Source organism: Eleutherodactylus coqui, chromosome 4 (genome assembly GCF_035609145.1).
Source record: "Eleutherodactylus coqui strain aEleCoq1 chromosome 4, aEleCoq1.hap1, whole genome shotgun sequence".
Taxonomy (NCBI): domain Eukaryota; kingdom Metazoa; phylum Chordata; class Amphibia; order Anura; family Eleutherodactylidae; genus Eleutherodactylus; species Eleutherodactylus coqui.
The window spans coordinates 273,840,368-273,853,402 of record NC_089840.1 but is presented as its reverse complement, the minus strand read 5'-3'; the positions used below and the strand labels follow the sequence as shown (position 1 = coordinate 273,853,402).

Below are 13,035 nucleotides of genomic sequence, written 5' to 3'. Positions count from 1 at the left end.
TAGGAAGACCTGACCTGCCAGCTATAGTTACCCCCCTATTAGAGCACTCCCTTCCTACTAAAGGCATGTGAGCACAGGGACACACGGTGCTGGAGTCCCCTAAACTGAGGTAAGTATTCTCCCCCCCCCCCCCCTCTTTTCTTTTCCCTTTCTTTTTCCCACTACCACTAGCACTACAACCCCCTTACTTCATTCCACTCCTCACCGGGACCTCTCCACCTATAATGAGCCCCCTAGCAGATGCTCCTTGGCATGGAATACCCCTGGGTGGTATAAATGCTTCCCTACAGAAGATGGTGCCAATTTCTCTTCCTTTGCACTCTTCCTTATAGCTTGGAAAGTGCTGCAGTGTTCCTGCTGGGAAAGGGGGAAAAGAAGGGTCTTATGTGTCTACAGCCCAAGGGGATGCTGCCGGACAACTTCTTGTGGGTCTGTATCCCAGGTGGCACTGATTTTCATCACCTATATGTGACTAGCCGAGATTGTTTCTGAAGCTACTGGTGGTAAGGGTTCTCATCTACCACATAACAAAGCCAACCATGTTTGGTTCTGCACAGAAGAATAGGCCTCAGTTTTGTTCCTTCTGCTGTTCTAACCCCTGGACCAAAACCAAAGGCTCTCCTACAAACCGCGTCTCCCCTGGTGTCCCTGATCACTAAAATCCAAGTCTGTCTCTACTAAATCTTCTGTGTGCATGGCAGTCCCCAAGCATGCCATCCAGAGTGGGGGGCAACTTTCCCTATTCAGGGAGACCAAGCTCACTGGTGTCTCAGACACCTGTGTTCGGGAGCTCATCTCTTTGAGCTATGCCAAAGAGCTTTCCGCCTGCCCCCAAGATGGCTAGTACAGTTCCAGAATTCCAGTATCTTCTTAAAAGGCCAACTCTTTGGCTTATGCGATACACACACTCTCATCTCAGGGTATAACTCTCCCTGTTTTTCCCGAAGAACAATACAGAGGGTTCTATTCCAATCTCTTCAAGTCACGCAAGGAGGACGGCATTTTCTTACCCGTTCATGGTATGAAGAGGTTAAATCAATATCTCAAGGTCCCACACTGCGTCCATGGAACCAGAGAAATTTCTGTCACCTATCGAAATCAAGGATACATATCTTTATATCCCCAATGTCCAGCACATCAGCAATTCACCCAGTGATCAGTGGGTGGTTTACAGAAAAATGGAGGATGCACTTACTTGGATGAGGAGTTTGCAGGCACCAGCGAGCCTCTAGGTTCATTTATGAAGTAAATATTTAAGTATATAGAAGCTTTATATCCCTATGTTCTATGCTTGAAAAAGGAGGCAAATGTGTTTATAAGCCCTCCAAAACACATTGCACTTTCCTGTGATTCATGTACTTTTTGTCCTTTGTTCATGCAATGAAAACTGAAGGTGTTCCTACTCTCCTAAGAAACCTGAATATTATGTGATACTTTCTTCTAAATGCTCCTGTGCTCTGTAACCTTACTAGCTGTATGAGCCGTGGATAAGAGCAGCAGCTGAGAGCTTCAGCTGTATGTACTAAATTACCGCCACCACACGAAAGGAAATCGGCACGTAAATACTCAGTTTCAATGGAGAGATGAAAAATAGAAAAATAAGCTTATTAGCTAAAATAATGGGTCTATTAGGATGGTTGTCAGTAGATTAGGTGCTCCACAAATTATTGTGGCTCCTGAGAATGGGCAAGCCTTTTATTGTTTGAATTTTAATACATGCCTTAGAATTTGTATGAACATTTTATATATAAATGTCATAAACGATCAGTATAATTGTAATGTTCAAAAAAATTAAAATCAGTTTTATCCTTAGCAGATGATGATACCAGAAGCTCAGAAGGACATCTGATAACAGTTTGTAAAGTGGAAGATCCTGATATCATACAAGATACATATGAAGAGCCTGCTATTCCAGATATGTCCCCAGCCTTTCACAGCAAAGATCTATCCTCTGATCCTTCGAAACAGGTTCCATCTTCTGATTAATTACAAAATGTTAAACAAATTAACATTTACAGAACAGATGTTGAACATCAAAGAGTTCACACAGAGGAGAAGCCATATTTATGTCCAGAATTTGGGAAACGCTTTAGCCTGAAATCATATCTTGCTGCACATCAGAGAATTCACACAGGGGAAAAACCATTTTCATGTTCAGAATGTGGGAAATGTTTTAATAATCAAATCTTGCTGCACATCATAAAATGCACACAGGGAAGAAGCTACAAACGTCCTGAATGTGGGAAATGTTTACAGATAAATCAAAGCTTCTTAGATATCAGAGAAGTCTCTCAGGGCAGAAACCATTTTCATATCTTGAATGTTGGGAATATATTACTCAAATCCTGTTGACTATCAAAAAACAAACATAGGAAAAAAACATGTTAATGTTTTGAATTTGGCAAATGCTGCACTCACAAATCTCATCTGTTAACCCCTTGTGGCCAAATCTGTTTGCGCCTTAATGACCAGGCCAAATTTTGGAAAATCTGACATGTGTCACTCTAACATAGAATGACTCCATAAAGGTTTTGCATATGCAAAGCAGAAGGAAAACATTATGATTTTCATTTTTTTGGCAATTGTGTAATTTTAAAAACAGTTTTTTTTTTGTACAGAACACATATGAATGAAGACTTGCACCCCAAAATGGATACCCCAGTTTGTTCTGTGTTCAGAAACATACCCATTATAGCCCCAGTGGGAACATCTATTGGATTTCATGGCACAGCTGAATAAATTATAGGCCTAATTGCTCACTAGTGCAGAAAAAAAAAAGACTCAACCCACCCTTACCCCCCCCCCCCCCCCCCACACACACTTTTTAGCATTCCTTAGATCTTACGTAGAGGTAATAATGTGATCAAAATAAAAAAGATGATCAGGTAGATGGAGAGAAGGTCTCATGAAATCTCCCCTCTGGTCTGTAGGACGGCTGGGAAGGTCTTATTCAGTCTTATTATATGACTGATACTTGTGTAATGAGAAAGCTGGAGATGGCAGGATTACAGCCGACCGCAGACATTAGATCTCCGCATCTTATCACTATTTTCTGGTTCTGGAGACTTCTGGTTGGAATAAAGAAGCAACAGGTTGGAGTTATACAGGAGACCTGCAGCTATTTGGCCCAGATCACTACTGCTGTCATGTCATTCCGGCTCCTCATACTAATTAATGACCTTTTCTGGCCATATAAAACCTCCCACACGACTTCTCCAACTGTGTGATGACTTTTACAATATTTGTTTCACAGCTGGTGAAACTGGAGGAAGATCCGATCCATATTGATGCTACAGAGACAAATGTGAGGGGGGATCAGCCGTGTAAGGAGGAGATCCCTACAGATGACCCCTCAGGTGAGACTTCATGTAGAGAAGAGTCTGTGTTGTCGGGGTTTCAGCTCTATATTCCCTTATTCAGCCAAAAGACAATGTTATTTTTTTTGAATAGCACATAATGAAAAAAATACTTAAGGGGACATTTAAAACAGATGCAGTGTAAAGCTATCAGTCCCGCACATGGAGACTCCAGATGGCAGCTTTTTTAAAATCCATATAAAAAAACACTCTCAAACAGGAGAAAGAATGCACCCCCCTGTGACAAGTTTTGGACAAATGCTCAGTCTTTATTCATAGTGTATGTGACTCTTCCCTGGATAACCATTTCTGACAATGGAGTCACCCCACATCATACAATCACAGATCCGTGGGCGGCCCATGTACCAGCAATATAGTAAAATACCTGCATACACAAATAATAACGTCCGGCAGGAGATTAATAAGACAACTACAGACATATCAACAAGTCGTGTGCATACTGATACAATTAATAATGCAACATTATTTCCTATCTAAGGTTTAACCCTATAGGCACTGTGTTTACAGATGGAAGATCCAATATGCCTCATGGTATCCTTCCAAGAATGTTACAATATTCTTACAAATATTACAATTTGTGTATTCTTTAATTTGAAAATTATTTAATGTATCCAAATATGTTTTGGCTGAACCCCAGCTGTAGGGTTAATAGGCATTGTTCTTCTATTTAATCTGAGTTGTGGCATTTCCTCTTTGCCTGAGAATTGTTGTGTGTTAGGTTCTGACACTCACCTTTTCTAGGTCACCTACCTCTGTGTGCTCAGTCTGCTCTATGTTTTGTAGGTCTCCTTCAGCCTCATTGTGTAGGCTCCTTGTATATATTTCCATGTATATGTTTGCTTTTTGTCACTTCCCATTCCTGTCTTGTGGTTTGCTTCTGTCCCTTTCTGCATTTGCATGAACGTCTGTCCGCTGCCAGTCCCTCAAGGATAGTTAGACCCTAGGTTCCAGCGCAGGGCTGTCCTTATCAGGGCAATCACCTTGATTGTAGGTAGGGGTCTTCCCATTCCCTTTGCAGTCAAGGGTCAGATTCTCACCTCTCATTGCCTGGTAACAGTCCCTCTTAGTAACATAGTAACAGTATATTAGGCTGAAAGAAGACAATGTCCATCTAGTTCAGCCCATTCCCCACCTCGCCATTGTTGATGTAAGAAAGGCAAAAGAAACCCCATTGGTCATTTTCTTTTTATAAATGGTTGTCAATGGGAGATAGGCATATACTATGACTAACTACGAAGTGTTGGTCTGAAATGCGTCATAGAGTATTTGGTGGTTCTGCACTTTGGTACTGTCTGGTGTTTTATATTGATTAACCCTTTTATAACCAAGGCTCATTGATGCACCTGTCATGCAGGACAAATTCTACAGTTTCCATTCTCCCACTTTCAACAAAATCCTACCTTTCATTTTTTGGGGTGACCTATCTATACCAGGTAACATGCCGTATAATGTATTGTTAGACTTTTAAAAATCTCTAGGTGGGTGAAGTGGGAAAAGACCAAAGCTGCACAACTTTGGTGTGTGTGTGTGGGGGGAGGGGATGGGGGTCATTTTTACAGTTTTTGATGCAGTAAAAATGACATCTTTATTCTGTGGGTCAGTAGGAGTACATTGATACCAAACTTACACAGTTCTTTTATATGTAGTAATGCTTAAAAATTAAATACCTTTTTTGAAAAAATAATGTCCTTTAAATGCTGTATTTTACCCACATTACTTTTTTCATTTTTCCGCTGATAGTGACTTGACTTGATAGTGACTTGACTTGATAGTGACTTGAGTGTGTGAGGGCTCGCTTTTTGCAGAGGGACCTGTAGTTTGCATTGGTAGCATTTTAGGGAACATAACTTTTTGATAGTTTTCATTATTTTTTTTTCTTGGAGTGACCAATAAAATGCAATTCTTTTAGTATGTATTGTTTTTTTTCTGATGGAGACATAAATAGACCTTTATGGATTTAGTGATACCAATTTTAAGTTTTGACTTTATTTTATATTTTAATAACCATCATTTAAAAAAATCTTCATTTCTTGACTATTGCATTGGGAGGCACAGCTGAAGACCATGGGTATAACTACTGCCACTAGGAGGTGTACACTAAGCAAAAAAAAACTGTTAGCTCCTACTACCAGCTATACCCTTCCTTCAGTTTTAGCTTAGTGTCTATAGGAGGCAGACTTCATACAGCGGTATTCAGCTGTACTCTTTCAAGATCTGGGAGTACAGAGATGGCTCTTGACCCTCCGTTTCCCCATCAAAGAAGGCAAACAATCTGGCATTAAGTCTTCTATTGCTTGCTTGATCCTGAGAAGACCTGACCTGCCAGCTATAGTGACCCCCCCCCCCCCCCCTCCTATTAGAGCGCTCCCTTCCTACCAAAGGCATGTGAGCACAGGGGCACACACTGCTGGAGTCCAAGAGCTCTACAGTCTATGGTGGATAGGTGAGTATTCTCCCCCCCCCCCTCTTCTTTTCCCTTTCTTCTTCCCACTGCTACTACCACTGGCACTACAACCTCCTTTCTTCATTCCACTCTTTTACCTATAATGAACCCCCTAGCAGATGCTCCTTGGCATGGCATACCCCTGGGTGGTATGAAAGCTTCCCTACAGATAATGGTGCCAATTTTCCCTCATTCGCACTCCTCCTTACAGCTTGAGAAATTGCTGCAGTGTTCCTGCTAAGAAAGGGGGGAGAAGAAGAGTCTTATGAGGCTACAGCCCAAGCAGATGCTGCAGAACTACTTCTCCTGGGGTCTTATCCCAGGTGGCACTGATTTTCATTGCCCTTTCGCCACTAGCCGAGATTATTTATGAGGCTACTGGTGGTAAGAGTTCTTATCTACTATATAACAAAGCTAGACGTGCATGGTTCTGCACAGAATAAAGGCCTCAATTTTGTTCCTTTTGCTGCTCTATTCCCCCGACCTTGGATAACAAAAAATCCATGCAAGACCAAAACCAAAAAGGATCTTCTACAAACTGCATTTGCCCTTGTGTTCCTGACCACTAAAATCCAAGTCCGCCTCTACTAAATCTTCTGAGTGCATGGCAGACCTCAACCCTGCCATCCTGAGTGTGTGTGTGTGTGGGGGGGGACGACGACTTTCCCTATTAGGCCTAGCTCACGGATGTCTTAGATACCTGGGTTGGGAAAGTCATCTCTTTGAACTATGCCAAAGAGTTTTCTGCCCACCCCCAAGATGGCCAATTCAGTTCAAGAATTCCAGTATCTCCTTCAAAAGGCCACCTCTTTGACTTATGTGATACACACACTCTCATTTCAGGGGTATAACTCTCCCTGTTTTTCCGACAGAACAATGCAGGGGGTTATATTCCAATCTCTTCTAGTCCCCCAAGGAGGATGGCACTTTCCGACCCGTTCTGGATATGAAGAGGTTAAATCAATATCTCAAGGTTCCACACTGCATCCATGGAACCAGGGGAATTTCTGTCATCCATTGAAATCAAGGATACATATCTTTATATCCCCAATGTCCAGCACATCAGCAATTCACCCAGTGATCAGTGGGTGGTTTACTGAAAAATAGAGGATGCACTTACTTGGATGAGGAGTTTGCAGGCACCAGTGAGCCTCTAGGTTCACTTATGAAGTAAATATTGAAGCGTATGGGGGCTTTATATCTCTATGTTCCATGCTTGAAAAAGGAGGTGAATCTGTTTACAAGAGCTCCAAAACACATTGCACTTCTCTGTGATTCCTGTACTGTTTGTCCTGTGGCCAAAGAATGAAAACTGGAGGTGTTCCTACTCTCCCAAGAAACCTGAGTGATGTGTGATACTTTCTTCTAAAAGAGCAGCAGCTGAGAGCTCCGGCTGTATGTACTAAATTACTGTTACAGCACGGGAGGAAATCAGCACGTAAATACTCAGCTTCAATAGAGAAATGAAAAATAGAAAAATAAGCTTATTGACTAAAATAATAGGTTTATTAAGATGGTCCTCAGTTAGAGGTGAGCGAGCACCCAAATGCTCGAGTCCGCGGTATTCGAGTCGAGCTTTTCGTAAAATCTGAGAGCTCTACTCCAATAACGAACCCCATTAACTACAATGGGAGACTCGAGCATTTTTGTATGTGGGATGCCGGGTGCCGAGATTTTTTTTCCTTAAGTTCGTTTCTCTCTCTCCCTCTTCCTCGCCTGCCAAAAAATTTGTCAATGATGCGTGCTGCGGTGGGGAGGGGCCAAAACGGGCACGTCACAGCGGGGAGGAGGCAAAAACTGGGGCGGGGTCGAACACGGCTTGATGCTCAGTTGAGTAACGAGCACCATCGAGTACGCTAATACTCGAACAAACATCAAGCTCGGCAGAGTATGTTCACTCAACTCTATTGTCAGTAGATTAGGTGTTCCACAAATTACTCTTGTAAATGGGGAAACCTTTTATTGTTTGAATTTTAATACGTGCCTTAGAATTTGTATGAACATTTTATATATAAATGTCATAAACTATCAGTATAATTGTAATGTTATATTTAAATATATTAAAATCTGTTTTATCTTTAGCAGATGATGACACCAGGGGCTCAGAAGGACATCTGATAACAGTTTGTAAAGGGGAAGATCCTGGTATCATACAAGATACATATGAAGAGCCTGCTATTATTCCAAATATACCCTCAGCCCTTCATGGCAAAGATCTATTCTCTGATCCTTCTATACAGGTTCCATCTTCTGATTCTTTACAAAATGTGAAACAAAATAACATTTACATAACAGATGTTGTACATCAAAGAGTTCACACAGGGGAGAAGCCATATTCATGTTCTGAATGTGGGAAATATTTTAGCAAAAAATCAAATCTAGTGTCACATCAGAAAATTCACACAGGAGAGAAGCCATTTTCATGTTCTGATTGTGGGAAATCTTTCACATATCGATCTGGTCTTTTTCAACATAAGAAAATTCATGCAAGAGAGATGATATTTTCATGTTCAGAATGTGGGAAACGTTTTAACTATAAACTAGATCTTCTTGCACATAAGCAAGGTCACACAGAGGAAAAGTCATATGTATGTTCTGATTGTGGGAAATGTTTTAAGCAGAAATCATATTTTGCTGTACATCAGAGAATTCACACAGGAGAGAAACCTTATTCATGTTCTGAATGTGGGAAATCTTTCACACATCAAAGTGCTTTTATTCAACATGAGAAACTTCACACAGGGGAGAAGCCATATTTATGTCCAGAATGTGGGAAATGTTTTAGTGTGAAAAGGAATCTTGTTGCACATCAGAAAACTCATACAGTGAAGAAACCATTTATATGTTCAGAATGTGGAAAATGTTTTAGGCTGAAATCATATCTTGCTATACATCAGAGAATTCACACAGGGGAAAAACCATTTTCATGTTCAGAATGTGGGAAATGTTTTAGGCTGAAATCCTATCTTGCTGCACATCAGAAAATGCACACAGTGAAGGGGTTATAAATGTCCTGAATGTTGGAAATGTTTACAGCTAAATCAAAGCTTCTTAGATATCAGAGAAGTCACTCAGGGGAGAAACCATTTTCATATTTTCAATGTTGGGTATATTTTACTCAAATCCTGTTGACTATCAAAAAACAAACCATATGTAAAACCATATTAATGTTTTGAATTTGATAAATGCTGCACTCGCAAATCTTATCTTTTACCCCTTAGTGACAAAGCCTGTTTGCGCCTAAATGACCAGGCCAAATTTTGGAAAATTTGACATGTGTCACTCTAACATAGAATAACTCCATAAAGGTTTTGCATATCCTAGTATTTCACCAAATATTGTTCTGCATTTAGGTGTTAAAAATAGAGCAATAGAATTTGTGTATATTTATTAAAAATGCCCAAATTGGGAAAATTTTGAAGAAATTGTCTTTTTTTTCACATTTTCAACTGCAATATGTCAAATATGTGCAAACAGTGTACATATTTTGGATGAGATATCTATTTCCATCTGTTTACTTTATTCTAGAAGCACAATGGAAAAACTTTAGTTCTTTTAACCATTTTGGAGACATACAAATTTAACATTAATTATTAACATTTTGAGGAACATTTTGTTTTCCTACACCAAGCCAAGATTACAGAGGCTCGTGGGTGTCAGAATGATAGATACCTCCACAAATGACCCCATTTAAAAAAATACACATCTTATTGTATTCACTGAGGGGGGTCATGAGTATTTTGACGCCACAGTTTCTTCTTTTTAGGAGTTAATACAATTTAGAGGAGTCTTTATAAAGGCAGTTTTTTTTCCCCCATAGTGCACATGAAAATGAGGATTTACACCCCAAAATTGATACCCCTGTTTGTTCTGCATTCAGAAACATACCTGATGTGGCCCTAATCTTATGTCTGTATGCCCAACGGGGCCCAAACTGAAGGGAGCAGCCGGTGGCTTTCAGAACAGACGTTTTAATTGAAGGCGTTTTAGGCCCCATTGCACACTTGTAGAGCTCTTGAGCAGCCAAAACCATAGAGAATCCCCACAAATGACCCTATTTTGAAAACTAGACTCCTTAACAAATTCATCTAGGGGTGGACTGGATATTTTGGCCTCACAGTATTTGAATGAATCTTAAGCAAAGCAGAAGGAATAGATTACGATTATTTTTTGGCAATTGTGTCATTTTAAAAACAGCTTTTTTTTTGTCCAGCACACATATGAATGGAGACTTGCACCCCAAAATGGATGCCCCTGTTTGTCCCGTGTTCAGAAAAATACCTTAATCTGCCCACTGGACACATGGCTAGGCCTGTAATGGAGGGAACACCCATTGGATTTCAGGGCACAAATGAATAAATTCCAGGCCCAATTGATCACAAGCTGCTCCTGGAACTGCAGGAAGGCAGACGTTCCCGGGGCTTCTTGTAAATTATGTATTACAGGTAGCGGTCTGAATAATGCCGGGCTCACGCGGCCATATGGGGAATCTGCTTGTGGTGGCAGCGCAATGTACTGCACATAGCTGCGTACTTACACAGGCAGTATATTTCCAGCATTACAGCTTAGACCGCACTCAATGTAGCTGCATATGGGCTGCAGGTATATCTGCGACCATAGAACACAATGGGCTCTATGTTGTAAATATCTGTATTAAATAGAACATGCTGCGTTCTTTTTTCTGCGAGTGGGTTACATATATCGGCCCCGCTAATGTGAGTGGAAATATGTAATTCAATGCATTTGATTGATCCGTGTATTACTGCGGATAAAACGCATGCGAGATCCATAATGTCTATCTGATGGTTTCAGACTGGCCTAATTGTAGATGGCTACCTTTTTATCACGTGTCCGGGAACCGCTCAACGAGGCCACCGGTCACTGCTCCAGGCTCTCTGCTGCCTAAATGATAGCTGGGAGCAAGGAGATTTTAAATTTCCCAGGTCCTCCCCAACTCTTGCACATGTGTCCAGCGGGCGCATGCACAGAAACCAGAGAAGGTCGTAGAGGAGGATCACGTCAGCGTTCAGATGCGGAGGCCTCAGGTAATAAGGTTCATCTACCCTTACTGATCGCATCAGTGAGGGGAGATTAAATTCATCTTTTTTTTTTTTTTTACGTGATCGCCAAAATCCATTGGATAACAGCGATCACATGACCAGGGACTGCATATCGCGTCCCCCATGAAATCTCCAGGCTTTCAGCTATGTTTGGTAGCCGGGAGCAGGGAGATTTTAAATCAATGGAAATCTATGGCTTTTGCGCTTGCGTTCACACCATATTGGCATCAGGCATGCGTGGAAAAACCGGCGTAAGGCCCGATGATAAATCTGGTGGTCTTAGGTAGGTAATTCTTTTCTACCGGGAAGGTAATTTCCGTGGAAAAAAAAAAAAAGAAGCTTCAACTATTTTTTTTTTTACTTTATATAATCACCGTTATCCATTGGATAATAGCAATCATGTGACCAGAAACTGAGTACTGCAGTAGGATTGCATTGCACCACACGAAAACTGCGTTTTTATGCAATGCAACAGGAAGGAAGGCTCCATAGGGAAACATGAGCTACAAAACATCACAAATCACGGCAATATTTAGCAACTTGACATTTTTTTCTCTCGCAATGTAGCAGCCTGCAAAACATCGCTAATGTGAAGGAATCCATTGGAAAGCATGGGCTTCACATACGTTTGATTTGTAGCACTGTTGCATTGCAAGAAAATCATGCGATTTTTGACGCCCGTGTGAAACCGGCCCAAAGCCCACAAAGCCAGGACATAAAAACACTAAAGGTGGGTCACTAAGCGGTTAAACAGCAAATAACTTATCAGAGAAGAAGCCAATTTCCTTTTTTTATTGATAAAAGTCGAAGCAAAGTTACATGTATTACAAGATGATGAGGAAATATATGCAACTGCCAATTAATGTCTGTTCTCTAAAACTCAACTAGAACCCTGGTAGCACATCTATATACCAACCATATGTACTGTATATTTGACATTAATATATAATGAACTCTCAAAATGTGTTACCAATCACTAATAAATGTGCAAAACTTCACGTAGTGCCCCAGAGTTGGGGGTCCCACAGCACTGCCATAGCTAAGTTCTGTAGCGTGTTTATGTGCATACATGGATGGATATGAATGTCTGTTGTGTGATGTGTATTGGCCTTGTCTGGGTCATTAGGAGTTAATGTCTGCTATTTTCTTCCACTAACGTTGCATGACTTGGCAGAATGTACCCTACCTCACTTTTCTACCTGTCAGTCTCCCCTGTCTACTATTGGGATTGGTTAGTGGAAATTGTGACAGCAGAGGGGGCGGAGCTAAAAAACATTGGGGCTAGAACTGGAGAGGTGGTGGGGCAAAAAAGAGGAGAATGGAGGAAGAAATAAGGAAAAGTTAAAACCTGGAAGGAACAGAGATGAAGTGAGAGAGAAGTGAACTGGTGGTTACATCTAAGTCTAAGTGCTAGAGGTCAGGAGCAGAGTCTATTTCAACCCTGGTGGAAGAACCCAGAGCTAGGGCAGACACCGCGGATGTTGCACAGTGAGAAGCCATCCCAATCGTGAGTCTAACCTATCCCTGTGCAGCTAGCAGGCAGTGTATTCTTCGGAAAGCCGTACCATTCCTCCCATACCTTCATGAATAACTTCCTCAATCAGAAAGCCCTTAAAGGGGTTGTCCGCCGCCCAAACTGATTTTCTTCCCCCCATTAATGCCCTGTGGAGTAGAAGCATCACACACAACAGCCTTTCCCATAAAAATCGATATTCTGCTTACCTTTTCATTCCTTTTCTTCTCTTTATAAAGTTTGCCTGAAGAATTCTTCAAAGATGGCGCCGCTGGGTAGTTCCCATGATGCACTGCTGCCTCTCTCTCCTCAGCGTGCGCGCTCCCGATGACACCGGTCACATGACTGGAGGACCGGCGTCATAATGCAGACGCACGCTTCACTGCTTTGAATAGAGCCGGCAGCCGTCCGGCCCCATTCAGAGCAATGAGAGGGCAGGGAGAGCAGTGCGATCTCCTGCTAGAGCTGTGACAACTGTAACAGGAGATTCCTTCATCTCCCTGGCATGTCCCCTCATCACTGGATACTGTGACAGCCCTGTCACAGTGTCCAGTAATGAGGGGACATGCTGAGGAGATGAAGGAATCTCCTGTTACAGTTGTCACAGCTCTAGCAGGATCGTGATCTGTAGCAGCACTTTCA

The 13,035-nt window shown here is 41.6% G+C and overlaps 1 protein-coding gene across 1 annotated transcript in view; it reads left to right on the top strand.

Moving 5' to 3' along the window:
- LOC136624367 (oocyte zinc finger protein XlCOF7.1-like) overlaps positions 1-12,489 on the top strand; it is a 160,077-nt gene extending 147,588 nt beyond the window's left edge. Inside the window, exons 7-9 of the mRNA XM_066598333.1 lie at positions 1,817-1,968; positions 3,254-3,356; positions 7,906-12,489. Coding sequence (XP_066454430.1) covers positions 1,817-1,968; positions 3,254-3,356; positions 7,906-8,828 — 1,178 coding nt within the window. The 3' untranslated portion in view covers positions 8,829-12,489. The remainder of the gene's footprint in view (positions 1-1,816; positions 1,969-3,253; positions 3,357-7,905) is intronic.
- The last annotated feature ends 546 nt before the right edge of the window (positions 12,490-13,035 follow it).